General features: G+C 46.9%; 1 protein-coding gene across 9 annotated transcripts in view; it reads left to right on the top strand.

Annotated features, from left to right (window-relative positions):
* JARID2 (jumonji and AT-rich interaction domain containing 2) overlaps positions 1-27,206 on the top strand; it is a 282,076-nt gene that overhangs the window by 231,916 nt on the left and 22,954 nt on the right. For 8 of the 9 annotated variants that reach the window (XM_074038828.1, XM_074038830.1, XM_074038831.1 and 5 more), the window contains 3 exons: positions 13,546-13,781; positions 22,064-23,102; positions 26,513-27,015. In XM_074038828.1, coding sequence (XP_073894929.1) covers positions 13,546-13,781; positions 22,064-23,102; positions 26,513-27,015 — 1,778 coding nt within the window. The remainder of the gene's footprint in view (positions 1-13,545; positions 13,782-22,063; positions 23,103-26,512; positions 27,016-27,206) is intronic. The other variant, XM_074038833.1, reaches the window with a different exon arrangement.

Here is a 27,206-nt window from a genome sequence, read left to right as displayed (position 1 = left end):
AAAAAAAAAAAAGATAAAATGAAACAGATCTTCCTACAGAGGGTTCCTCACAATAAAAAGGCAAACAGGCACCAGTGCCTTGCAAATATAATCAAGCTTGGAGCTCTGCAGGTGCTGTCAGAAAAGAGGTTAGCAATTTTCTGAACCTGAAAAAGGCATCTTCTGAACAGACAGAGGAAAGAGACTCAGACAGAGGAAAGAGTCCTGGAGAGCACCACATCTCAGGCCACATCAGGTGCTGTGGAACTGCCAGGGAGGCCCAGATCCTGGCTCAGCCCTGGAACTAGCATTTTCTCTTGCATAATTGCCTACCACCTGTTCTTCAACATAAACCCACTAGCCCCACATTGTGCCACCAGACAAGGCACCTGAGCCAGACTGTGCTGTACCTGTGACCTCAGGAAGCTGTGATGCTCTGCCCTTACCCCTGTTCCCTGATTTTTGAGTGCTCTTGGTGAATAGAAGCACAACATAAGGTGTGCTTTAGATGAAAATAAGTTCTCTGGCTGCATGGAAAGAACAGTTTGGATATAGTTAAGAAGGTGAGCTCAGTCTTCCTTCCTCACACCTCAGTTATACTCCCTCATTTTTAGAAAACATTAAAATGTAGAGGCAGATGATCTTCATGTCCTTTTGGTTCCTGACTTGGGTGAAGAAGGCGCAGGTGTGAAAATAGGTTTTCTAGCAGGAAGAACCTGGGTGAGGGCACCACGATTGTGTATTCAAGCAGCTGCTCAGAATTGTTGAATCTTTCACAAGAGAAAGGGGAGAGCAAGCTGGTTTTTTTGTGATTCTCCATTACAGGGTATTTCTCTTATCAGATTTGTGCTTTTCCCTATTCTATATGCTCGAGCTGTTGAGGCGTGTCAGGAAATCTAGCAACATCTGTATCCTCCCCAGAGGGATCACCCCTGCTGAAATGTGGAGAAATAAACACACAGAAAACAAAGTGTGGAAAACTGGTGCTTTACTACCAAGGCGAATTTGGCCAAAATTTTAATTAGGCCACACTTCAAGGAGAACAGCTTTATTTCAACTGCTAGCTAAAGAACCTAGAACCCAGACTGCCAGGGGTGTCCTGTTTCATCTTGTTTCTCCACAATCAGAGGAGGAGAGTGGCTCCGGGCATGGAGCCAGGACATCTGGCCTCATGGCAGAGGTGGCAGGAGAGGACACACACACCATCCACAGTGTCCTGCCATCAGCTTCCACATGGGCCTGAGGCCGTACTCCTCTTCCTTGGAGCAGGAGTCCTGATGCCAGTAGTTTCCTGCAAGAGCCTGCTGTCCCCAGGCAGATGTTTTGTTTTGCAAACATTACACAGGACTCTAATGTGCTCATTTATAATCCACTGAACATCCTAATGGAAATGGATTTGTTTATTAAAATACATAATCTGAAATGATTTGGACAGCATCACATGAGCTTTTAACCTTGGGTTAGCACTCAAGGGTTACAATAACAATGCTTCCAGCAACTTCTATTTCAATAGCACATCAGAGTTTCAAAATACTCGTACATATACAGAATCTCAAATGATTCTAAAAATAGAGCCCTTAGGTAATGACTGTTTGGAAACCAAACAACACAATCAAAACACTGCTTTGTGGCTATTTATATTACAAGTTGATATTTGAAATGCCTAGATTTTTCTTAAGCTCTCATAATTGGTTATTTTTTCCAGGGGGTAAGTGAGGTAGACTAGAAGAATTAATAAATGCCTTTGGAATGAATTTGCCTTGGCTTTTCTCAGTCCTTTGTGGAGGAGACCTTGGTGAAGGCTTGTTGCTAAATCAGCTGCATATATATTTTTTAAATGCTTTTTATTACTTAAAAAATGGAAGGAAGAAGAGTGGCTATTGTTTCTTTTGTGCACATCTTTTTCTGAAGAGGGATATTTCTCAGAAGACTTTTTAAACAACATGTCATTGGCCTCCCAGCTGGAATGATTTAATTGCTTTTAGATTCACACCGGGGGCATGTTGTGTAAGGGCCAAAAAGCAATCATTTGGATGAGTTTATCACATTTCTGCTCTGTGGTTGCCTTTGAGGGGCATCGAGCCCTCTCTTTGTCTGGGGTGGTTTGGGGGGCGCCGTACATCAGGGTCAGGAGCTCGCCATAGCCCTGCTATGTTCAGTGGGGACAGAAACTCCCTAACAGACAAATGCTTTTTTTTTTCTTTCCCCCCCAATCGCAGTTCTCATGTGATATCCTTTTTACCTCTTTTTAACCTCTGGTAGCTCCATTTTTCCTGTTGAGGCAAGTGACTATTCCAAAAGGTTGGAATATGGGATGTGAGTTTTTTTTGTTTTATTTTGTTTTTAGAGCAGTAATGCATGTGGAAACCAATTATGCAATGTATGTTTCTAACCACCCCCTTTACACATTTAGGGCAGTGTTCCTTAGAGGCCATTTGGTAGAATGGTTCAGAGCATCATGATTCCAGCACTGACACACTTGTGCCTGCAACCTTAGAATGTTTGTTTTAGTTTTCTTATCTCTAAAGAAGAGATGATAGGTTTTGGTAAGAACTAAGTGAATTGATATATGTTACAACAGTTAATGTTGGAAACTGCCATGTTGCATATTATTAACGTAATGTGATTGAAAAGATCCGGTGCCGGGAACAACCTTATAATTGCTAAGAAAACCCGAGAAAGTTTATGTATCTCATATGCCTGGGACACGATAAGGACTGTCAAAGAGTCAGCTATTACCCTTGAGTGCTGTGACTTTATCAACCTCACCAGAACTGTGTTGTGAGCTGTTTCTGTGTGGTAGAAGGTCTTGTGTCAGGATTATCATTCCTGTGTCAGGATTATCATTCTTTCTCTGTTTCTTCTTGCTTTGCTAAAGTATTTGTTCCACTGGCCACGTAGGGCCTTAGGGGGATATAGGTACACCCTTCGGGACAGCTGGTCCGTGCCCCATGAGTTCAGTGTTGGGGGATGCATAGCCCTGCCTTTGTAATTCTTTCTGTGACAGGCAGCTAGAAGATGGTGTACCTGGTGGTGGAAGAGAAGCTCCTGGCTCTGATACCTCTTTCTAGCCTTGTGTCTGGCTGGTTATTTAGCCTCTTTAAGCTTTAGTTTTCCTCCTTTGTAAAATTATATTATTAATACCTGACTCAAAATGCTGCTTGGTGTTGTTGGGGAGGATATGTGAGGGTGGGGACACTACTCTTAGGCATGGATGCAGATAGAGAGGGCTGACTGTGTTTTTTTCGTGCTAATGTTTTTACTTTGAAAACGACCAAGTTGCCTATGACTTGTATAATCAATTGTGTCAATGGGATGCATTCTGATCTAACTGCATGTGCATATTCAAGGGTGTTTCTCTCTCAGTGTGTAGTAAACAGTCACAGATTCCTTCCTCAAATCCAAAGGTGAGCCAGAATTCTTATCACTGACTTCAGATGTGGTTGGCCTGTTATAAATCCTTATTTTTGGAATTTAAGTGTTTTGTTTTTGTTGAGATGGAGTCTGGCTCTTGTCACCCAGGCTGAAGTGCAGTGGTGTGATCTCAGCTTATTGCAATCTCCGCCTCCCGGGTTCAAGCGATTCTCCTGCCTCAGCCTCCTGAGTAGCTGGGATTACAAGTGCCCACCACCACACCTGGCTAATTTTTGTACTTTTAGTAGAGATGGCATTTTTACCACGTTGGCCAGGTGGCTCTCCCGAGCTCAGGTGATCCGCCTGCCTCCGCCTCCCAAAGTGTTGAGATTACAGGCATGAGCCACTGTGCCTGGCCGGATTTAGGGTTTTATGAAACCCAAAACTGCAGAAACATTTTATTCGTTTGTTCTTTAGGAGTTAACGCTGTCCTTTTCTGAGTGTAACCTGCAGTTCTGTGCTCTTTCCTTGATTCTTGCCAGTGATAAAGCATGAGACCCTTGCAGACCAACTTCCCATTGCCCCATAAGGCCATTTGTCCAGATGTTCCTCCCTTGCCATTAACACTAACATTTTAGAGCGGCTGATGCCCACACAGGCCGTGGGGCTAGTAATCATCAGGTCTGCTGTCCTTTCCTCAGTGCCTTTTGGGGCCAAGAGGGCCAAGAAGCCATTTTTCAATGACAAAAACCATTCATCCTGATTTATGGTCTTTCTGTTGTCCTGACCTTTATATTCTCATAAAGATCTTAAGGCCTTTTAATCTTTAGTGTCGTATGTTAGCAGGAATGTATGTAAGAAATTTGCGTAAAGGGCAGTTATATCCAAGTCTGTTGTTTTATCACTGCATATAATGCATTCACACTTGTAGATCATGAAGAGAGTGGCAACCAAGTGGTAATTGGTGAGAAAAATATTACAGAATTTAAGTTCTTCTGTAGAAAAGGAAGAAGATGTGATTGGCTTTAAACATTCTATTTCCAGGTTTCTGTTATAATTGTGATCAAAGTGAAAGAGATTTCATTGTGTGAACGTTCCAGAAGGGTTTTACAAAGCCTGTAAACCAGTAGAATTTGCTTATGATACTGGAGTTTCGGAGTACAGAGCCAGCTGAAGGTTCCGTCTCTTGCATCCCAGGTTGACGTTTGCTCCCTGTGCGAGTGAGCTGCTGGCTGGAGGCAAGGTGATAATGGGGCTTTTGCTCACCTAAGCTGTGTTCTTGCAGCTTTCCCTAGTTTTCCGCGGATGCTGTAGCTAAGTTAGTGCGCTGTTTTGGCCCAGGGCAAACCGGGTTACAGCACTCACACATGCTACATTAAAATCCATTTGAACTGTTGGCACAGGTTGGCAGACATTCCATTGTTTTCAGACAATAGTGACTCAAAGTTGAACTGGCTCCAGGGAGCAAGTGTGGCTTTTGTACAGTAACAGGGATTTAATGCCAGCCAATTGATGGAGTCTGTGTCTTGCCCAAGTAAGGGATGCCTTGTAATGACATGAAGCGTACATTTAAATATCTGGCTTGAGATCAGAAACTTGCGGTGGATCTCTCTTCCCTTGCTTAACACATTTCTTCTTTATTTACAGTGACTCTCTTTCTCTCTTTTTTTTTTCCCCTTTCATTTGTTTTGGGGTGTGGACAGGAAGAAGGTATTTTAATTTGGGGGTTAATTCGGTCCCATCTTCAGGGTCTTCTGTTCATTCTTTTCCTTTGTTGCCTTGCTAGCAGATGTTTCAGCTGACTTTCTGTAATGGTCCTTGTCTAGATTTTTCTCTTTCAAGGAGGTTAGGCCTTCCGAACTGTATTATTTTAGCTCATACATTGCATAATCCCAGGATATCTTATAACTTTTGCTGGATGCCAAGTAAGGACTCCTGTTTCATACACATCTAATAATCTAATAATACACATCAGGATTCCCTCTTGTGTTTGGATGAGGTGCCTTTATTAGCATGGGTAATTGGCAAGATAGGGGCATCTGGTTCTGGGTGGCGCTTGCAGACAGGTAAAAGTAGAAGGCCAGCTTTGTCAGCTTTCTCTAAAAATTTTTTTTTTTTTCACGTGTGGATCTTTGCCATTGCAGCAAGAGCTTTCGAAAAGATCATCCTTCTTATATTTGCATAACTCCTTTCTCTGAAGAACGCAAAGCACTTACATACTTTATTCAAAATACTTCAGCAAGTCCTGGAGGGCGAATAAGAGGAAGCAGCCAGCTGGTCTATAGTTCAGGGAATTGAGGCCCAAATGGGGTTGGTGAGCAGAACTAGAAATCAAAATCAAGAGTGTGCATGGAGTGAGGGTATTAAAAACCTTACGATCAGTTTTTCAGACCTTCCGTGAGGGTCTCTTCAGGAAACTTGTGTCAGCTTCTAAATATGCGAACAAAGCTTTTGGGGAACGTTGTTTAGGACAAGCTCCCTGGAGGTATAGATGTGAATTCCCCTAGGAAAGTGTAGCTCTCCACCTTTCAAATTGTTACAGGATTGCTGTTAAATATGTTTCTAAAGTAACTTCTTTTGCCCATATCTTTTTCATCCCTCACTGGGAGCAAATCTTACCTTCTCAGGGATGAGGTGACCCTAAATCAAAATAACAGCCTTTGGATTTAAAGATTTTGCCTGCCGTGGTGTGAAAACACTTTTCTATAGGCCGTTTAACTTTCAGAGTATGTGTATACAAATCAATATATTTGTCTGTGTTCATTAATGTAAAGCTATTTGTATCTGAGCACAATACAATTTCCTAATATGGTTCACAGTGATGAATGCTTTTTTTCTCTCCTTAAAGAAACTAGTCCAATTATTTCTTTTAATTGGGGACGGTGTGTGGAGGACTTCTATACATCGAACTTTCTGTCTTTTTCTCTCTTATGTTCACAGGGTTTAATCTTTCCCTGTGAGAGTGAATATTTTTTTCCTTTCCTCTTCTCTCCCTTTCTCGAATCTTACAAATTAAGACAAAAGATAATTACTTGGAGGAGTAAAACTGGCAGGTTCCCACGACACTTAAAATTAATGAGCTGTTGAGTACAAAATATACCCTGTCTTTGGCTCTGTCGGTGTTGCCCAGTCCTCCCCCTGCCCCCTTTACTTCCCGTTTAACACATGATTTGACTTTCTGGCTTTGTTTGCCATTTGGGCATATCGCTGCTCTAAAACAGCATGATGGTTACAAAAAGTGGGTTTACTTGAAAACGTTCTCTTTGTTTGCAAATCAAAGTTAATTTGATTCAGTTTTTAATTTCTGTATGTTTGAAAACTCTTCTGTTTCCAGATATCTTATAAAAATATTGTTTAGTAGAGTATCTTGCTGAAGTCCTCAGGGCAGCCAGTTTGGTTCATTATGTAACTTTCACCTGCTTCCCTCACCCCTCCGGTTCCCCTTTCCTAAAATCCTAGTATTTTAGGATTGTTTTGCTGTCCATAGTATTTTCCTGAGCAGTAGGTTTTGTGACCTCAAAATAACAACCAAAGAGTTGTGCATCTGGTTTCAGGTACGGATACTGCAAAGAAGGATCTGTTTTTTTCAGATCAGAAAGATACTGCTGGCTAACCACTGTTACACTCTGGGACTGTCTGTGAAAGTCCCAGCTTAGCAACTGGCCTTGCCCTGCCAAGTGATGTATCACTGTAATGAAAAATAATCATCGTCTAAAACCAAACACTTATTAAGAGTTACATTATTTGACCTTTTTGTTAATCTCGTTAATGTCTTACTAAGTAGGATACAGCCATATTATGATTGCTTCTGTATTCATCTTTTGAGTGTTGCAGTACATAGTTTGGTTGATGTATATGAAGAAAATCAGCTTGGGATAGACATGTATGTACATGGGAAACGGCCTTCATAGATGATTTCAGTACTTGATAGGATAGCAGGCTCTACAAGTGGTAGTTTCCTACAGGTCATTTCCTCTGGGAATCTGTATCTTTATCAGTGAACTTTTCATACTGTTAGATGAATATCCGTTGGTTTGTCTTTTTCTTTGAATGAACCTTTAACCCATGCGCTATTTTCTAGCATAGCCTGTGTTGTTCATTTGAAAATAATGGTTCACTGAGTTCTTGTTAGCATCTTTGGTAATGAACAAGGGTACATCGTCAAAGAATCTCTGTCAAACTCATGATGGCAGATACTGGTTTTCTGAAGTTCTAATTTTTGCCTGAAAGCATGAATTCTGTCATTAGCAGCAATGACTATTAGTTACTTGCCTTGAATAGACAGGCTTGCTTTGTTCGTTTTTGGAAAAACCTAGTAACTAAGTGAAAACTACAAATAACGAAGTCCGAAGAACTATATTGCGTTGGTCCTTCTTGAAGTAAAAATAACATCCTATGAAAAAAAGGGGCTAGCCCCAAAACTTACACAGTCACACAAGTGCTTTTCCCTAGAGATGATCATTGTATTTCTGTATATAGGAGAAGTGCTTTATGTATAATAGCATTTTGTCACACAAGGTATATGTGCTAAGGGGCCATGATTCAGTCATACTCACTGTTTATATGACTTTATCAAGGTCATTCTTAAGTGAAACTGGCTCTCTTTTTTAACTGCTACTAATCCATGGTAGCAGGGATGAAATGCATATTAGATTAGTGTACAGTAGTTTGGTGCCATTGCCTTTGTTTATGCTAAGGTACCGGTGATTTCACCTGTATTTAAAAAATATATTTTGTTGAGATATAATTCACACATCATAGAATATACCCATTAAATGTACTGTAGCATGTATCAGTACTTCATTTCCTTTTTATGGCTAATACTTCATTGTCTAGATATACCACTTTATGCTTATCTAAATAAGTATCATGTGGATCTTCGGGGATTTCCCCCAATTTTTAACAATTAGTAATAATTCTGCTATGAATATTTGTGTACAAGTTTTTATGTGGACATATTTTTTATTTCCCTTGTGTACATTCCTGGAAATGGAATTGGTGGGTCATATGGGAACTCCTATGTTTCTCCTTTTGAGGAACTATCTGAAAAGGAGGAACCATTTTGCATTTCTGCCAGCAGTGTGTGAGGGTTACAGTGTCTCTACATCCTTGCAATCAGTCGTCATTATCCATCTTTACGGTATGATGATCATCCTAGTCGATACAAAGTGGTGTATCTCATTGTAGTTTTGAGTTGCGTGTCCGTTATAGTTAGCCTACCATTTTTCGTGCCTTCAGTGAAGATGTCTCCCCACTGTAAAGGCAAATAATGTCTTTGTATTATTATGAAATAGCTTCGACCCTAGCAGATCTCCTGCAAGGGTTTCTAGGTCCACTTAAAGGGTCTGGAAATCTCCGTTGAAATCCACTGATCTGGCCACGTGTCACCGGTGGAAAACCGGGAGGTGTGTTCAGTGTTCTCCTTTGAGATCCACTGATCTGGCCACGTGTCACCGGTGGAAAACCGGGAGGTGTGTTCAGTGTTCTCCTTTGAGATCCACTGATCTGGCCACGTGTCACCGATGGAAAACTGGGAGGTGTGTTCAGTGTTCTCCTTTGAGATCCACTGATCTGGCCACGTGTCACCGGTGGAAAACCGGGAGGTGTGTTCAGTGTTGTTCTCCTTTGAGATCCACTGATCTGGCCACGTGTCACCGGTGGAAAACCGGAAGGTGTGTTCAGTGTTCTCCTTTGAGATCCACTGATCTGGCCACGTGTCACCGATGGAAAACTGGGAGGTGTGTTCAGTGTTGTTCTCCTTTGAGATCCACTGATCTGGCCACATGTCACCAGTGGAAAACCCGGAGGTGTGTTCAGTGTTGTTCTTTGCGATCCACTGATCTGGCCACGTGTCACCGGTGGAAAACCGGGAGGTGTGTTCAGTGTTGTTCTCCTTTGAGATCCACTGATCTGGCCACGTGTCACCGGTGGAAAACCGGGAGGTGTGTTCAGTGTTGTTCTCCTTTGAGATCCACTGATCTGGCCACGTGTCACCGGTGGAAAACCGGGAGGTGTGTTCAGTGTTGTTCTCCTTTGAGATCCACTGATCTGGCCATGCGTCACTGGTGGAAAACCGGGAGGTGTGTTCAGTGTTGTTCTCCTTTGAGATCCATTGATCTGGCCACACGTCACCGGTGGAAAACCCGGAGGTGTGTTCAGTGTTGTTCTTTGAGATCCACTGATCTGGCCACGTGTCACCGGTGGAAAACCGGGAGGTGTGTTCAGTGTTGTTCTCCTTTGAGATCCACTGATCTGGCCATGTGTCACCGGTGGAAAACCGGGAGGTGTGTTCAGTGTTCTCCTTTGAGATCCACTGATCTGGCCATGCGTCACCGGTGGAATTCTCCTTTGAGATCCACTGATCTGGCCACGCATCACCGGTGGAAAACCGGGAGGTGTGTTCCGTGTTGTATTTCTTTTTGCTCAGGCAGGTGATTTGCTGCTCCTCTTTTTCCCATGAAAGTGACACTGGCAAGCGTTAGGAGGCACCTGGCTGCGCTGGACTTTGTCCCCAGACTCTGATTCATGGTCTGGCATGAGTCGGAGATGTAACAGGCATGGTCAGTGTGGACTAGTTAATGACCCAGAGGAGTAGGAGGTTGTATTGGGTCTTACTGAGACCAGCGTTTGTCTGCATTGAAGGCCTTCTTTATACTCTGCAGGGAGGGATATGAAGCAATTGAGATTTGCCCACAATCTGATTGTGCAGTAACCTGAGATGACGCTTTTAAACATGCAGTAATAATGTCTCCCAAATACTGTGTGCCTACTAAACCCCAGACATTGTGGTACATGTTCTACCTACAGGAACATCTGCTATCCCCAGTCTGTAGATAGGAAAACTAAGGATTAGATAACTTGCCCAGCTGCAAACAACAGAGCTGGGAATGAGCTGCAGATACTGTTTTGAAGGGTGGCAAACCTATACAATAATATTTTGTTAACTGAATAAAGAGAAGTAATTATAGAACTGGTGCTTCTTCATAGCAGGCCTCACCTTGAGACATGTCTTAATGGCAGGAGAAAGCACAGAGAAGTATGGAGGAGTATTGGAGATTTAAAAAAAAAAAAAAACCAGTTACTTCCTGTGTTATATTTTAATAAGCTGTGTTCACTGCTTTAGAAAATTGGTGAACAGTCAAGAATTGCCTAGATTCATGTTCCCTTGGCTTGATTTTTAATCACATTGAAGTATGACTTCTTACGGATGTTGCTTTTAATTTGTCTTGAAAGCTAGCACAGATACTGCCAGCTTGGGCATGATTGATGGTTTCTGACAATGGGTAGTTACTTAGACTTAGAATAAATGCCAACCATTTGAAACTCTCCATTTTCTCTGTAACTGAGAGTATCCAGTAGAATCTTGTACAACATCGGATTGTATCCCGTATTTTGACGTGGCCTGGTCTTTCCTTCAGTATTTTAAAATCTATTCATCACTGGTGCTGGAACAAACTTTGAGATAAAGGTTCGCAACTGACAATCCATACAGGGAAAATGTGAAATCTCCATCTTATACCATGACAATTGGACTAAAGAATTAAATCCAAGCAGTTTAATTATAAAACAATTAGAAGGAAACTTAGAAGATTATTTCACCATTTGAAAGCATGGGTGGTGGAATGAAGAAATGTTGATGAAAGGGTGCATGCAAAGTTGGTTCGAGGGGAGGAAGAAAATCTGTAGATCTGGACAGCCTTGTGACTGGTCACTAATAATGTAGTGTATACTCCACAGTTGCTTATCTTAAATATTCTTAGCACAAAAGTGTATAAGGAGATTGGATATGGTAATTAGCTTGATATAATCACTTTATACCTCTATTAAAAGGTCATATACTGTAAACATACCATTTTAATTGTTATACTTTAATAAAACTGGGAGAAAATGTACAGAAGGATACGTTAAGCATTAAAGTAAGAAACTGAAATTTGTTAGCAGATTTGGCACCACAGCAAATGGAAAAGTAAATGGCAACAGAACGATATTTGCAGTTTATAGGGCATTAATGTAATTTAAAGGACTCCTAAAATTCAATGTGAGATTGAATGGTGGGGAAAAGGGAGTCTTCAAAAAGGACAGATAGGTAAGATGTTTTTCAGCTGTGTAGAGGAGGAAAGATTTGATTTCTCCTTCTGCAAGCCAATAGGAAGAGATTTACAGTTCAAAGGAGGAACAGTTTTCCCTTTCATCTGCTGCTGTGGGGGTGGGGGATTCTGCCTCAAGTTCTGCAAGTCCTGGTTGGGGTGGGGATGGCCTGGAGTTGCTCCAGTGAGTGCCGGATGGATGAGTGGACACAGTAACCTTTTGAAAACTCCCTCCAGCAGGATGATGGCTAAAAGATCACTATAGCTTCCCCTTGCTGATCTGCCTAAAGCAACCCAGGAGCAGGGTTTGCTTCCTCCTTCCCTGAAGAAACAGGCCCTGTCTGGACTGTTTGTGGGGAGTCTAGGCCTGTGGGTTCCAGAGAAATGGATGTGAAAGGCTCGTTTATTCCATGGGGAGGGGCGGTAAAGCAGAAGGATAAACCCATAACATTGGTATTTCTGATTTTCTGTAGAAACCCCGAGCATCCCTGTTCTCTTTTTGAAGTCTCTGCCTCGTGTGTAGGAAGCACCATGCACTCTGGAAATTCTCACTTGTAGCCACCTGGGGTTTGGGGAGGGATGGGGTGGGCTTGGGAGGCAGGCTGACTTCATGTGCCAGGGATAGGTGGCATGGCCTGTGCCAGGCACTTACCCCCTCCATCTGTAAGTGTCCTGTCCAGTAGGGTTGTTCTGATGATTCAGAGGCTCAGTGTACTTCAGGGCTTTAGCATAGTTCACCTGGCTTATAGGAAGCACTTAAGAAATATTAGCTATTAGCTTTTATTGCTGTTGTTGAATTTAGGAATAGAAAATGGATCTGGCTCAAAGCTCCATCACCCCTTTCTTCATCTCTGTTGTCACTGATATGTCAGATCAAGCAGCTCTGCCCCCAACCCACGCATGGCAGTAGCTCTCTGGCCTCAAAAAATGCATCTCTTTTAAATCTGAGAATAGACTTTCTTTTTTCTTTTCTTTTCTTTTTTTTTCTCTTCTCTTCTCTTTCTTTTCTTTTCCTTCCTTCCTCCCTTCCCTCCCTCCCTCCCTTCCCTCTCTCCCTTCCCTCTCTCCCTTCCTTTTGTCACTCTCTGTCACCCAGGCTGGAGTGCAGTGCCGTGATCTAAGCTCACTGCAAGCTCCGTCTCCCGGGTTCACACCATTCTCCTGCCTCAGGTGCCCGCCGCCATGCCCGGCTATATATATATATATATATTTGTGTATATATATATATTTTTTTGTATTTTTGTAGAGATGGGGTTTCACCATGTTAGCCAGGATGGTCTCAGTCTCCTGACCTCATGATCCACCCGCTCTGGCCTCCCAAAGTGCTGGGGTTACAGGCGTGAGCCACGGTACCCAGCTGAGAATATACTTCCTTATTCTGGATCCCCTGTCTTTATATTCCAGGTGGTCATGTTCTTGGAATGAGACTGTGTTAAAAGTTTAAGTTCTTTTTCGTCAGGCATGATGTTGATACTTTGAGGGGTGCTGGAGTTTTCTGGTAGGGAGTTTTTAAAGAATGGATTTTTCCATTGTTTTAGCTAAAGCACAAAATTCTTAATGGTTAGGGTTTTAAATTTAATTTTGTCTCTTGATGTTTAGGCTTCTTCCCATCATCTGCGTTCAGGTGCTGGCTGTTTTTTGAGACCATCTGACATTTGATGGTTGATTCTTTTTGACTTCAGGGAGTAGAGGTGTATTAGTCCATTCTTTATAGCAGTACCTTTATAGGTATTGCTATAAAGATAGTACCTGAGACTGGGTAATTTATAAAGGAAAGAGGTTAAAGGAACTCACAGGCTGGGGAGGTCTCAGGAAACTTACAGTCATTGGGGACGGCGAAGGGGAAACAAAGCACATCTTACGTGGCAGCAGGAATGAATAGAGCGTGAGGTGGGAAACACTTTTAAACCATCAAATCTCATGAGAATGCACTTGCTATCGCGAGAACAGCATGGGGAAAACTGCCTCCATGATCCAGTCACCTCCTTCCAGCTCCCTCCCTCACACATGGGGATTACAGCTGGACATGAGATTTGGGTGGGGACACAGAGCCAAACCATATCAGTAGTTTGCGTGGTAGTGGTCAAGGTAGTTACTTTTTTCTTGTTTTCTCCTTCCTTTCTAGTTTTCAATGGTTCCAGCAGGTCAACACGGGAGAAGGAACCTGTTCAAAAACACAAAAGCAAAGAGGCCACTCCCGCGAAGGAGAAGCACAGCGATCACCGAGCTGACAGCCGCCGGGAGCAGGCTTCAGCGAACCACCCCGCAGCGGCCCCCTCCACGGGTTCCTCGGCCAAGGGGCCCGCTGCCAACCATCACCACCCCCCTCTGCATCGGTCGGCTCAGGACTTACGGAAACAGGTAAAGTCCGGCAGGGGTGCCCACATGTGTGCCAGACCCCAGTTTCCCACTTCACTTCACCAAGCTCAAAATTCATCTTCAGAGGGCTCAAGAAGCAGGAAGTGATGCTCAGAAGCAAGACAGGGAGAGACAGAGCACACGTTTGCACGGGCTGCAGGCGCCTGCACCTTTTGTTCTGTGAAGATCCATCAGCTGGATTTGCATTCATCCCGGGGTGCCAGTGCATTCACCAACTGCATTCACCCAGAAAGGGCACTCACTTCCTTACTTAAGCCTTCTCCCTCCCACCCACCCACCCTGGGCTCCACATGAGCGGTAGAGTGGCAGGGAACATGTTTTTCTCAGGTTAGGTTTTGAAATAGGCCTGCAAATGGCATAGTTCTGTTAGTGGATGATCCTGGTCTACTTTTCCTTTTTTTTTGATGTGACAAGTTACCATTTCACCACCTGGCCTTTGAAGCAGAATATGTGCATGCTGTGTGCACTGCCGAGCAGTCTGTGGAATTGGGTGTGGCTGGGTGGCACCTCTTCCACTGAAGGCATTTGAGTCCCAGGCCGTAGCATCCACAGAGTGCAGGTAGATGCCACCCTGACCACCTCCTTGCCCCTGCCTGTCCCGCCCTGCCCCCCTTGGCCCCCTGGCCCCCAAGAGGGCCACAGATAAATGCCAGTCCTGGTCAGGCAGTTTTGAAGAATCCCTCAGGGCTTGGCCATTATTGCTGTCCAGATGTTCCCATTCCTGGATATTGATTTCTCACAACCCTAGGGATGAGTAGTGGGGATAAAGGCAGGTTCCTGCATGCACACAGCTGAGGGCTTGTCCCCCGGACAGGTGGCATTTCACTGATTCCTCGTGCTCCTGTTCCCCACTCCATTTTAACATCCGCTGAGTCATGGGATCATGGATGAGCTTTCCTCACAGAGTTAAACATACAGTGTTAAAATCTTCCCCAGAAAAACTGGAGGCTCTGATCCTTAAAGTAGCTTCAGAGGAAGTTATGGAGGGGATAGAAGGGATTTCCTGGCTGGCCGTGTTGCAGAGTGACTAGCATGGTCATTGTGTACATGGTTATTGTGGTGTGAACATACTTGACTTCATCTTGTGGTGGAGGTGGTCTTTCTCATTCTTGGTGATGTTGTGGATATTTCTCTCTGAATGTGAACATGTGACTGTAGTCACACACAGGCAGACAGGTATGTGTGCATGCACACGTGAACCTTTACCTAGCAAATAGTATGCAGTTGGTGGGGAGGTGGGCATGGCAAGAATCATCACCACATTGATGTTTTCACAGTCCACACACACCTAGCACGTATTAAACACTGGCCACTGTTGCCAAAACAGACCTCAGTTTTCCCAGAGGCAACAGCCATGGTGTGGAATTGGGCCATATCATGCGCTCACCTGGTGTCTGTCAACCGTTGGACCCCCGATTGTCAGCACTGGAGGCACAAAGCCCAGGGACGCACCGAGCTTTGGTCCTGGGTCTGTGATTCTTCACTCCTGTTCCTAATGCTTTTGGTCTGAGGGAGACGTGTACAGAACTCTGCAACCTAAGGTTTTTGCTCATGAAAGAGAACAGAATTAGAAGCAACCCAGAGAGAAAGAAAGACAGTGATTACACCATGTGACTGCATCCTGTTTTCCCAGGATCCTAGAGTAGGGTTAAGTTGATTGTTTGTTTTTGTTTATCTTCTATTCATCCCACTTTGCTTTTTTGAGTTTTTTGAGTTTACTTGTGGTAAAATTCTAATGGGCCACATCAGAACTTAAGGCCATATCCAGGTGAGCTTCCAGATCTTGCCTTTCTGCCCTGAGAACCCATCATCGGGATGGCGAGGCAGGAATGAAGGGTGGCAGAGGACCTGAGTCATGTACATGTGACTGTTCACATTCTCATGCACGGACAGACATGGGTGCACACACCCTCTTGCGCGGTCACGAACGGGGGTGCGTGGGATACGCCTGTCGTCTCAGCTGGTCAGAGCTCACTCTCAGCACTTGCCCTTCATTCAGTTCAAGGTTTCCCTTTGTTAAGGGGATGAGAGGAATTAGCACAGTTGGACAGCGTAAAGAGCTGAGGAGGAACAGCAAGTACCGCCTTAGCCTGGGATGGCCCTGCCTGCCTCCGTGCTCCATGGCATGTTTGTGTGACCTGTTCCCTGTGCAGGATCTGAGATGCAGGAAAGAGGTCCTGGGGTGCCTCTCACACAGCAGTCCTCTGAGTTAGTGCAGGAAGCTCAGCTGCTTCCAGGGCTCAGGGTAGAGTCCTTGCAGGTAACGCCATATGCTCATGCAGGGCAGGGATCCTCTCCTGTCACCCTTTCCCCACTTTCTCCCTCTTCCCTCTCCTCCTGCCTCCCTGTTCCAGTCTAACCAGCCCAGATGGGATGACCCATGGCTCCAGATTCTAATTTGGCTGTGACCCTGACCTTCAATGAGTCTTGAGATGTGATATTTAACCTTCCTGGGCCCTGTTATTCTTTTGGAGCCAGTCTTACGAACTCCTTGCACAGGGACATTGTGAGAAATAAAAGGAAAATTTTCAAACCTCCAGATCCTATTAGTTAAATACTCTGAAAATAAGGTCAATAAAAGCAAATTGTAGATTCCCTTGTGACTGCTTGATGCAAATGATTAGACTGTGACCTTTCATCTTTTCAACTGCATGAAAGATGTGGGCCCAGAGGATACTCTGATCTTTCATTTCAAATATGATATTTAGGGGTTTTTTTTGGTTATTGTTCAGCTTAAAAGAAAGCATAAATGAGACTGTATGAAATGTGGAGGGATATAATTTTTAGGGGGTGCTGCTGAGAAGTCCCTTTGCCCTGCTTGCTCTAATGAACTGTGTAGGGGCACACACCTGTCTGCCGAGTCTAAAACCACTTCCCCTCCTGCATACTGGGTAATACTGTCTGATAGTGTGTGCCATTTATGGAGTCCCTAGAACCTGAGAGTTAGAACACACCAGTGCATACACCTTTTTCTTGGTGAGAGGGCTCTGACCGACCGTTTACTCTCGATAATACCAAATGAGCTGTCTTTGTCATGGAATGCATGTGCCTGTAAAACATTGCAGTTGTCACGGGCTGGGATTGCCCCTGGGTAATAATTTGGTTGTCTGGTAAAGGGTCTCGCCAAGGAGCAAATGGTGTTTTTCTGTTGCTTTCCTGCAGTAGTACATCTGCTTACATGCGGTGACAGAAAGTAACAAGTTTAGGGGATGGTGCAACAAACGAGCTTTATTCCTAGCAAGGGTTTTGAAGTATTAGTTTTCCAAGAGAGTCATGAGCAGGTTTTATACTTGTGTAGAAATCTGTGTGGTTTATAAGCCAGGATATTGGACCAGATGTGGCCACATGTGATTCTCATTTCTTATGCTGAGGCTGAGTGTGAGAAGAAAATGATCAACTGGCTCATCCGCGGGTTTTGCAGGACCTTACACTGAGCTAGGCCACCGTCACTGAAGAGGTTTTCATATGAAAATGGACAGGCGTTGCAGAAAAGTCCTGCCTTGGTAAGATTCAGAGAGGGCCAAGGAATTGAGAATATTCTTTTAAAGTTCTGGAAAATACGACTGTCGAGAAGGAAACCTAGAAAATCGTATTAGTTTTTAAAAATGTTTAAGGTTTTCTTCTCATGACATCATTTTGTCATTTGAACTGCACTTGCTGGTGGTGTGGTATTTGTGACTCACTTACATTGCCTTCAATGGGAGGAGAGGTTGTAGGTACATCTAGATTTCCTGGTAGAACCCAGGCATCTCTTTAGAGCATGTTCCCCTTGGCCTTGGATAGAAGGCTCCTGCCCACGTGCTGCTGCGGTCAGTGTTTGAGCAGGCTGCTCCTCCCCTTCCATAACTCACTGTCTGTCCAGTGCATTTTGCTTCTGTTCAGGCTCTTTGTTTTTGATTCAAGTTTGAAAGTGCAAATGGACTATACCCAGCCACCAACTGTTTCTCTCTCTGGGCTCTGGCTCTGTTTTGAAAGGCTGGCAGAGGCCTCGGCTCAACGGCTCCCTCTCGTGGGAAAGAAGAGCGTGCCAGTGAATCTGAGGTTGAACTGAGGACAGCATCGTAATCTTGAGCGACTACAACATTTTTGCTTAGTTAACCAAAAACATCAGAGTCATTTCTCATCTTCTGCTCTGCCTTGGAACTGCATGTTTCTCCTTTTCATCTGTCATCATATTGAGTTGATTTAAATATTGTGTGTGTAGATGGTGAGGTGGAGAAAAACCAATAAGGGTGGAGGGGAGGGATTTTATATTCTTAAAGCAAGCACACAGAGTGTGGACCGGGTACAGTTTTTTAAGATGGAATTTCCATTATTAAAAACAAAGGTAGGAACGTTTGATGTCCCAGGCTTTCATATCTCTCACCTTATATCCCTTGTGCAAGAAGAATGAGATATTGTTGCAAGTACTCATCTGGCTGAATGTAACTTGAAAATGCTCTCAACCTTGCCTGTTAAATTGAAACCATTCTTTTATGACTAGGAGGGGTTGCTCTAATACCTCATGGCCGTGTGCCTGGGATCAAAGACACGAGCGACGGATGGCTGTGGGTCAAGGAGCACAGGCTGCAGACACCTCACTTTCTGCAGAGCTGCGTTGGGGGTAGGGGGCAATGGGCCGAGAAGCCAGAAATCCACAACAGAGCTGAGAGAAGGAGCAGCTTCAAGCGCCGCTCAGCTGAAATGTATTGTCATTCAGTGGAGGGCCCTGCTGTAGCCCACCACGGCGCTAATTCCTCAGCGAGCTCAGATGACTTCTTGTGTGTGCTCTTACGTGGAATCCCTCAGGACGGGCAGCAGTGACCTTCCTTGTAGTGCACTGGCTGCATAACTGGGGTTTTAATTGATACAGATAGAGGTGGGTGGGGGGAGACCTTCCATAGCAAGGTAAGACAATGCCTTCCTCCATTCTTTTGTTTTCTTTTGTACTGATTAAGCGTTGGCTCCTTAGAGACAAGTCCAGGCCAAGAAAAGGGGTATCTTTTTGTTAGATTGGTGGGTCCTGGGTTTCCCCACAACGGTGGTGCTGGCTGAGTTGTTGGTTCTGTTTTATTTCTCCCTTTTAGGACACATGGAGCAGCTTGAGGGGGCAGACTGCTTTGCGTGTTAGCTTGTCAGCTCCTCTGTGGCCTCTCGTGGTGGGCCTAGAACACGGACCCTCCGGGTGTCGAGGGGGAAGACAGCCAGTAACACTTGCCCTTTTCAGTCTTTGTAATTTATTTGTTTGAACTTCGCTGTTCTGTGTTGTGGGTGAGATCCGTCTAGTCGTTGAGCTTGTTACATGGGCGTGCATGTGTGATATCTGGGTGGATACTGTTGAAGATAACTGTTATAATAGTAAGAAGGAAAATAGTGCAACTCATTTTCTTATAAAGCAAGTTATTTGAATGTACACCTTGCCAATAATTCAGTATTTAGTTTTTCAGAAAGATGTAAATAAGGTGTTCCTTTTGCCATTGAAGATAGTGATATATAGAATTCAGCTGTGTAGAAAATTTACTTCCCTGTAGCATTGCTAGCCATGAACTCAGGTGCCCCCGAGAAGCCAGAATGGATGGAACCAAAGGCCGTACACTCTTACTTCAGATAGAATATGAGAGACATAGCGCTCTGGCATTTGCACAGGGGTGTTAGGGAAGGGCAGGGTGCATGGATTTGCGGCAACACAGCCATCTGGGGCTTTTAAACACCAATTAGTACAGAATCTAGAGGGAAGGGCTTTACATTATTTTGAAGCTCCCCCAAGGGTTTTAGGGGTGACAGGTTTGGAAAACAGTGAACTAAACCTCAGCGAGTAGTGGTGGCTGACGCCTGAACCTCACAGGAGTTGGTTATGTCTGGCACCGTCTGGAGTTTGCCATTTTGACTGGCGATTCCCCATCTGTAGGAAGAGATGATCACAGTTGCATCGTGTAGTCAGTCTCCTTAAGGAGACTCTTGTGCTGGGAATGGGGGTGAAACAGACTGCACGCCTACAGGTTAACAGGAGACTGAGCCAACTGTAGAGGTGTTGTCTTCCACTGTCTGAACCCGAGATAGAGCCCTTCACTGAGGTTCCTGACCCTACCCCCGCCCCCGGCTTTGTTGCTGGAAATAAAGATCAGCCCCAGCTGGAGTTTACTGTTTGCTTTTGTTTTTCTAAATGTTTTGTCTTGTTTTGGTTTTAGTGGAAGCATTTGAAAGAACAATTAAAACTAGGAGATTTGCATTCCTCACTATACCTCCTCTTGCAGATTAATGGCATTTACCAGGGAATATTTCTGTCTGTTCTTACCCCTGGTTTTATAAGTCTATTTTAAATTTATCATTGCCAGGTGCTTTTTTCCTCTCCAAAAGGGTTTCCCATTATTTATTCCAGACCCTGTCTGGCAGTCCCACTTTTTTTTAATAGGGTGACTCCTGGTTTAGGAGCCTGAGTGTGATTGCTGGGCCTTCCCTTCTGCCTCTTCATGGGGCCTGAGATCCTGGCTCCAAGAATGAGGTCTCCCTGGGGCTGGCTTCTAAGAGATGATGTCCTACCAAGAATTTGTGGCTTTGATTGGACTGTATTTAACTGGTGGCATATAGAGAAATACAGGTCTTAGTGGCTTCTTTCCATTTCGATTTTTATAAACTTCACTGATACCTCATTCAGTGCTTCCAAGCGCGGTCCCAGGTCAGCGCACAGCATCACCTGGGACCTGGTTAGAAACGCACATTCTCAGCCCCATCCCAGACCCTCTGACTTGGACGCTGTGCGGGTAGGGCCCAGTGATCTGTTTACATCAGCCCTGTAGGGGATGCTGAGAGCCGCTGGTTTGGATGCCTTTGGGAAGTTTCATCCCACACCCCACCCCCACTTGAGGTAACTGCTTATTCCTGGGCCAGGCTTAGGTTTAGTACAAAGGTCACTAAGACTCATTACCTGCCATCTGGGGACCTTCGTCCCCATGTGAGGGCAGCCTGCACAGCCTTGTGGTGGCACTGGTGTTTCAGTGCCCTCTTGGCCATCACTGCGTGAGGCCAGCTCTCCTGACCAGGAGGTTCAGGCTCCCCCGACCCTGGCATCTTCCTCTCAGGGGCTATTGGGGAGAAGAGGGGGCTCATGTTTCTGTTCCGTGTTTCTCAGTAATTGTGTGATTTTTAGGCTTCTTCCTTTGGAGATGGTGGTGGTTATAAAACCCTGAAGTCCCTGACTTTAAACTCATATCATAGGTGGAAAGTAATGCCCAAGTTGTTAAGTGGTGGGTCAGTGGCTACATCGTGACACGGAGAAGACATCTCCTCAAAACCAGCATGTCCGGCAGCAGCCCATTGGGGTCCCTTCATCATTCTTGTTTGAAGCCTGTGCATTTATGGTGTCTGCCATTGTCGCTCCCCATTTTCTGTGACATTTGTGTGTCCCAGGATTACCGTGGCGTCCAAGCTGTAAGACTGCCTCTGTTTGCCCAGGTCCCATAGAACCCAATGGAAAGTTTGTCCAGGGTGGGAAAATATGTGGGAAAGTTTGTAAAGGTTGGGAAAATATAGGAAGCACGTGTGCAGATGAGGGTTGGCATGTGTTGCTCACCAGTGAGGTCGGGGCATCCCTCTTCCATCCAGCCTGTTCCTGTCCAGGGCTTGTCTCCACAAGGAAAGCAGACGGCAGCTGCTGACAGTTTGCAGCCACACCTCCGGGCCCGGCCTGCCACCCGGAGCCAAACCACATGGGCACTGCTGTTCTTTTCCTTCCATAGTATTTTTGTTTTCCTTCTTTTTTTAGCCACATAGATTTCTAAATCCTGTGGGCAGGTCGTGCTGCTATGTGGAGCACAGAAATAGCAGACATGACTTTTCTTGGAACAGGGGTGTGTGTGTGTGTCTGGCTCCACTTCCCCCAAGGAAGCAGGATCTTGCTGTCATCAACTCTTAGAAGCTCAGGACAGGTGATTGTCTGGCACGTGGGGAGGTCTTCATTGTGAAACACCAGATTTCCTGGAAGAGCCATGAGAACGTGAAAATACACACAGGAAACCCGGCTAGGAAGTGCCTGGGGCAGGCTGCATACTTTTGTGAAGAAGGATAGGTGTATAGTGGATTCCGAAAGTGGACATCGCTGCTTAATTCTTGGATGTGTATTTTGCTTCTCTTTGCTGGCATTTCCACATCTCTTCTTATCACAAACAGGCTGCTGGTGTTCTGTTCATCCCCAGCACCCAGGGCCCTTTCTCACGGGTGGGCCCGTCGTTTTCGTGGCATGTACTAATTCTGCATTTTTTTCCGCCTCTGCTTCTGCTGCTCCACAGGTTTCTAAGGTAAATGGAGTCACTCGAATGTCATCTCTGGGTGCGGGTGCAACCAGTGCCAAAAAGATGCGCGAGGTCAGACCTTCACCATCCAAAACTGTGAAGTACACTGCCACGGTGACGAAGGGGGCTGTCACATACACCAAAGCCAAGAGAGAACTGGTCAAGGACACCAAACCCAATCACCACAAGCCCAGTTCCGCTGTCAACCACACAATCTCAGGGAAAACTGAAAGTAGCAATGCAAAAACCCGCAAACAGGTGCTATCCCTCGGGGGGGCGTCCAAGTCCACCGGGCCCGCCGTCAATGGCCTCAAGGTCAGTGGCAGGTTGAACCCAAAGTCATGCACTAAGGAGGTTGGGGGGCGGCAGCTGCGGGAGGGCCTGCAGCTGCGGGAGGGGCTGCGGAACTCCAAGAGGAGACTGGAAGAGGCACACCAGGCGGAGAAGCCACAGTCGCCCCCCAAGAAGATGAAAGGGGCGGCTGGCCCCGCAGAAGGCCCTGGTAAGAAGGCCCCGGCCGAGAAAGGTCTGCTGAATGGACACGTGAAGAAGGAAGTGCCGGAGCGCAGTCTGGAGAGGAATCGGCCGAAGCGGGCCACAGCCGGGAAGAGCACGCCAGGCAGACAAGCACATGGCAAGGCGGACGGCGCCTCCTGTGAAAATCGTTCTACCTCGCAACCGGAGTCCGTGCACAAGCCGCAGGACTCGGGCAAGGCCGAGAAGGGCGGCGGCAAGGCCGGGTGGGCGGCCATGGACGAGATCCCCGTCCTTAGGCCCTCCGCCAAGGAGTTCCACGACCCGCTCATCTACATCGAGTCGGTCCGCGCTCAGGTGGAGAAGTTCGGGATGTGCAGGGTGATCCCCCCTCCAGACTGGCGGCCCGAGTGCAAGCTCAACGATGAGATGCGGTTTGTCACGCAGATTCAGCACATCCACAAGCTGGGCCGGCGCTGGGGCCCCAACGTGCAGCGGCTGGCCTGCATCAAGAAGCACCTCAAATCTCAGGGCATCACCATGGACGAGCTCCCGCTCATAGGTAGGTCTGGGCTAGGGGGTGGGGGGAGTGTCCCTGCCTGCCCCAGATCCCTGCAGTTCCCTCACAGTCTTCACGTTCTCTTCCCTTGCAGAAGCTCCAGTTCGGCTCCCCTGTCTCGGGAGTAGTGGGCTTCTCAGCTCATTCCCCCTGCAGCCCTTCTTCCCAGGTCCTGGGCGTTGGTGGCAGGACAAGAATGGTATTGAGCTTGGATCTGGGGTGGGCCCCTTGCATCCCCTGGGCTGTCAACTTCTACCCACAACTGCTGGAGTCAGAGCAGGGGCCAGGGGGTCAGTGGGGAACGCTGCCCCTCTGGATTCTGCTAGACTGCCACTGCAAAGCGCCACTGACTGTTGAACTTACAACAGACCTTCCTCACAGTTCTGGAGGCTGGAAGCCCAAGGTCTAGGGGCCGGCAGGGTTGGTTTCTCCCAGGGCCTTCCTCCTTGGCTTGTGGATGGCTGTTTTCTCCCTGTGTCCTCACAGGGTCCTACCTCTGTGTGTGTCTGTGTCTTTGGATTAGGGCCCATCCTACTGACCTCATTCTAACATAATTACCCCTTTGAAGACCCTGTCTCCAAATTCATTCATGTCCTGAGGTACTGGGGGTCAGGGCTTCAACATATGAATTTGGAGGGTGCACCATGCAGCCCATAGCCCTCTAGGGTCCTGCAGGACATTTTTTATCCTGCTCAGCCTTGTCTCTTCTTCTTCTTTGTTTTTCCTTGAGCTTCAGTTTCTCTGGCGATGTTGTCAAGGCCACAGGTCAGGGGATCTGTTGACATTTTTTCTGAGACCAGGTGCAGCTCTGGCTGGGGCTGTTGCAGACTTGTCACAGTGGATCCTTAGCGAATGCATATTTGGGCTGTCATGTAGACCCTTGCTCCTCGGGGTGGGCTGCAGGCAGAGACTCCTCTTGGGTTCCCCTGTAGCTCTCCTTCCCTGTCATCCTCTCTTGAGTCCTGGCACTGGGGACACAGGGCGAGAATGAACCTGCCCTGTTAAGGCTAAGTGGGTTCTGTGCAGTGAGGTGCATCCAGGTAAGGTTGCAACCCCCATTAGTCTAGACCCATGGGAGGAAACAGGCCACACCTCCATTTTGGAGATCCTGAATTTTCAAAGGCATGGAGACATGTAGCCATCATTTAAGCGTCAGGGATTTGGCAGCAAGATAGGCTTCCAGGCAGGATGGAGGTTCAGTGGTTCCCCTCAGCAGGTGCCTGCTAGGGCTGATGCCTGAGTAACAGTCACCTTAACTTGCAGGAGTTGTTGGTTTGTGCTCTGCTGTTGGGAATGGCACGTGACAGGCAGCAGTGCAGGGAGCAGACTTTGCACACGCGTGCACCCACGCCTGCTGACCACGTCCCGTGACTGCTTGGGACATGGTGACTGAGTCAGTGATGGAACCGCACTGAGTCCTCCTGCTTTTGGAGACCTGCAGACAGGAGGGAAACATTCTGAGTTTCCCTACTCTGCTAGGTGGATCATGGAGCCTCGAGAGCACACTTGACATCGTAGCGACAGCCCCTTTTGTTTAGAGTAGGTTTTTCTTTACCCTTGACTCCCATACCCTGGGACAGAAGCCATACGGTGCCTCCCTGTGCTGTGCTTGTTGCCGTCTCCCAGAAGTCTAAGGCATCTGACGTTCTGTCCGAGGGGTACTGACTTGCTTACGACCCAGCAAGACCTCAGGGCTGGGGGTCTGAGCTCAGCCATCTGACAGTGGTAGAAACTTAATAACTTTGAAGTAATAGCCTGAAATCCACCCCAGCGGATGTGCCTTCTGCCTCTGTGCAGGTTCACTTCCACCGTAGGCCCCAGGGAGCCGCTGTGCCGCTGGTGGGAGTTGGGTGGGGAAGGGGCTTGGCCATGTAGCTGCCTCAAGGCCCTGAATGGGAGTGATCACAGTGGGTGAGGATTCCATGAAGAGTTCTTGCAAGCGCTGTGTGATTTTCGGGTGCTCTTGCATTATAATCTACTTAGAGTGAAATATGAAAGTGTGGATTTCCTCCCTTCTCTGACCTGTGTTCTGAGTCACACGTACGGTGGAGGACTTGTTCTGGTTGGGGACTGGTTTTGGTGCCTACCTCTGTAAGTTGAGACCGGGCCCACCTGCCCTGGAGGGAAGAACTCCCGATTGTCAGCCGGAGACCCACCTTGAGTCCCACCTGGGACTCTGGGAGTCTGTGGGACCTGGAGTGAGTTGTGGAGTCTCTGGTCTTAGGTCCCTCCTGTGAAGGTTGGGGACAGTTTCCTCATTGATGTTACCCCCACCCCCTGTTCTCCACAACCACATCAGCCCACTGTCCTGCCACTTAGTGTGAGTGGAATTCAGGCTCTGTGTCCCCATCCCTGGTCTTGCTGATGTGCCGGGAACTCGCTCTCTTGTGTGTGCTCTGTCTGCCGAGGTGGTTCAGACGCTTCACCTGGTGGGTCCGGCCATGCTTGGTGTGTGCAGGGACCCTGCCTGGACTGGATCCATGCACACTTTGCCTTTTATTACTTAAAAACAATATTACTTAAAAACAACATATCCCCACAGTCTAAAGATTTAAAATGTTATTAATTTATACTCTGTTTGGCATTTTGTTGATGATTATTTTGGAAAATCCCTCCCGCCCCCCTTTCTTTATTTGGCCCGACAAAGGTTGCTTTTTCCATTCCCATCTAGAAAAGCCACCGGGCGTGCATTAAAACCTGTCCAGGTTTGATGCGCATTTGCGCTGGTCTGTGACCTGATCAGGAAGGGCACTGAGCACCAGCTTACACACTGAGAAGCAGCCCACTGTCTGGATGGGCGAGGGATGAGGCTAAGGCACAGATGTACTGCCCTGTGTCCTCACATGGGTGTTGCTCTTTGCTCTGGAAATCCGGCGGGATTGAAAATAAACTAACTTTGTGTGAGTGGGTGGATGGGTGGAGTGAGTGGGTGGGTGGGATTTGGGAGTTGGTAGCAAGTATGTGTGAAAGCTATTCCAGGTGACACTGGGCTGTGGGTGCAGCCAGGACCCCTGCCCGCTCCTCACTGGGGAGCTGGTCTTCTCATGACACCTGCCTCCATGTGAGAAGGCATGCGCCAGTACATGGCACACTGTGATGTTCCTCCCTGTATGTCCGTTTGGCTAGCTCGCTTCCTCTTCAGCCAAGCCCCAGCTTAAATGCTGCCTCCTCAGATGCTCCCCACCTAAAATGGTAGTCCCTTTTTCCACGTGGCCATAGCATATGGCCGTGACCCATCATTGTGTAACGCCCCCGTCTCTGTAGACTGGAAGCCTGCTGTTCGCCGCTCTCTCCCCAGAGCCTGTCAGAGTCCTGGCTCATAGTAGGAGTTCAAGAATTACAGGTTGAATGAGGAACATCTTGTTCGTGTCCCTTTCACTGACTGTCCCGTTTTATCCCCTTCGCCGTCCCAGGGGGCTGCGAGCTCGACCTGGCCTGCTTTTTCCGGCTGATTAATGAGATGGGCGGAATGCAGCAAGTGACTGACCTCAAAAAATGGAACAAACTAGCAGACATGCTGCGCATCCCCAGAACTGCCCAGGACCGGCTGGCCAAGCTGCAGGAGGCCTACTGCCAGTACCTGCTCTCCTATGACTCCCTGTCCCCTGAGGAGCACCGGCGGCTGGAGAAGGAAGTGCTGATGGAAAAGGAGATCTTGGAGAAGCGCAAGGGACCGCTGGAAGGCCACACAGAGAATGACCACCACAAGTTCCACCCTCTGCCCCGCTTCGAGCCCAAAAATGGGCTCATCCATGGCGTGGCCCCCAGGAACGGCTTCCGCAGCAAGCTCAAGGAGGTGGGCCAGGCCCAGCTGAAGACCGGCCGGCGGCGACTCTTCGCTCAGGAAAAAGAAGTGGTCAAGGAGGAGGAGGAGGACAAAGGCGTCCTCAATGACTTCCACAAGTGCATCTATAAGGTAGGGGCCTCCGTAGAGCAGCCAACCCCAGCTGCAGGAGTGCGGGAGGAATGAGAGAGGAAGTGGGGCATGCTGTGCACTGGACGGCGCGTTCTCTGACTCCCTGGTGTCATGAAGGAGGGGCGGGCCACTGTGCTGGGTGAGGGTGTTGACTTAGTCCACTTGTGCTGCTGAACTACTACAGACTGGGG

Source organism: Macaca fascicularis, chromosome 4, assembly GCF_037993035.2.
Source record: "Macaca fascicularis isolate 582-1 chromosome 4, T2T-MFA8v1.1".
In the NCBI taxonomy this organism is placed as follows: domain Eukaryota; kingdom Metazoa; phylum Chordata; class Mammalia; order Primates; family Cercopithecidae; genus Macaca; species Macaca fascicularis.
The sequence above is the reverse complement of the archived record's forward strand: the minus strand, read 5'-3'. Positions and strand labels throughout refer to the sequence as shown.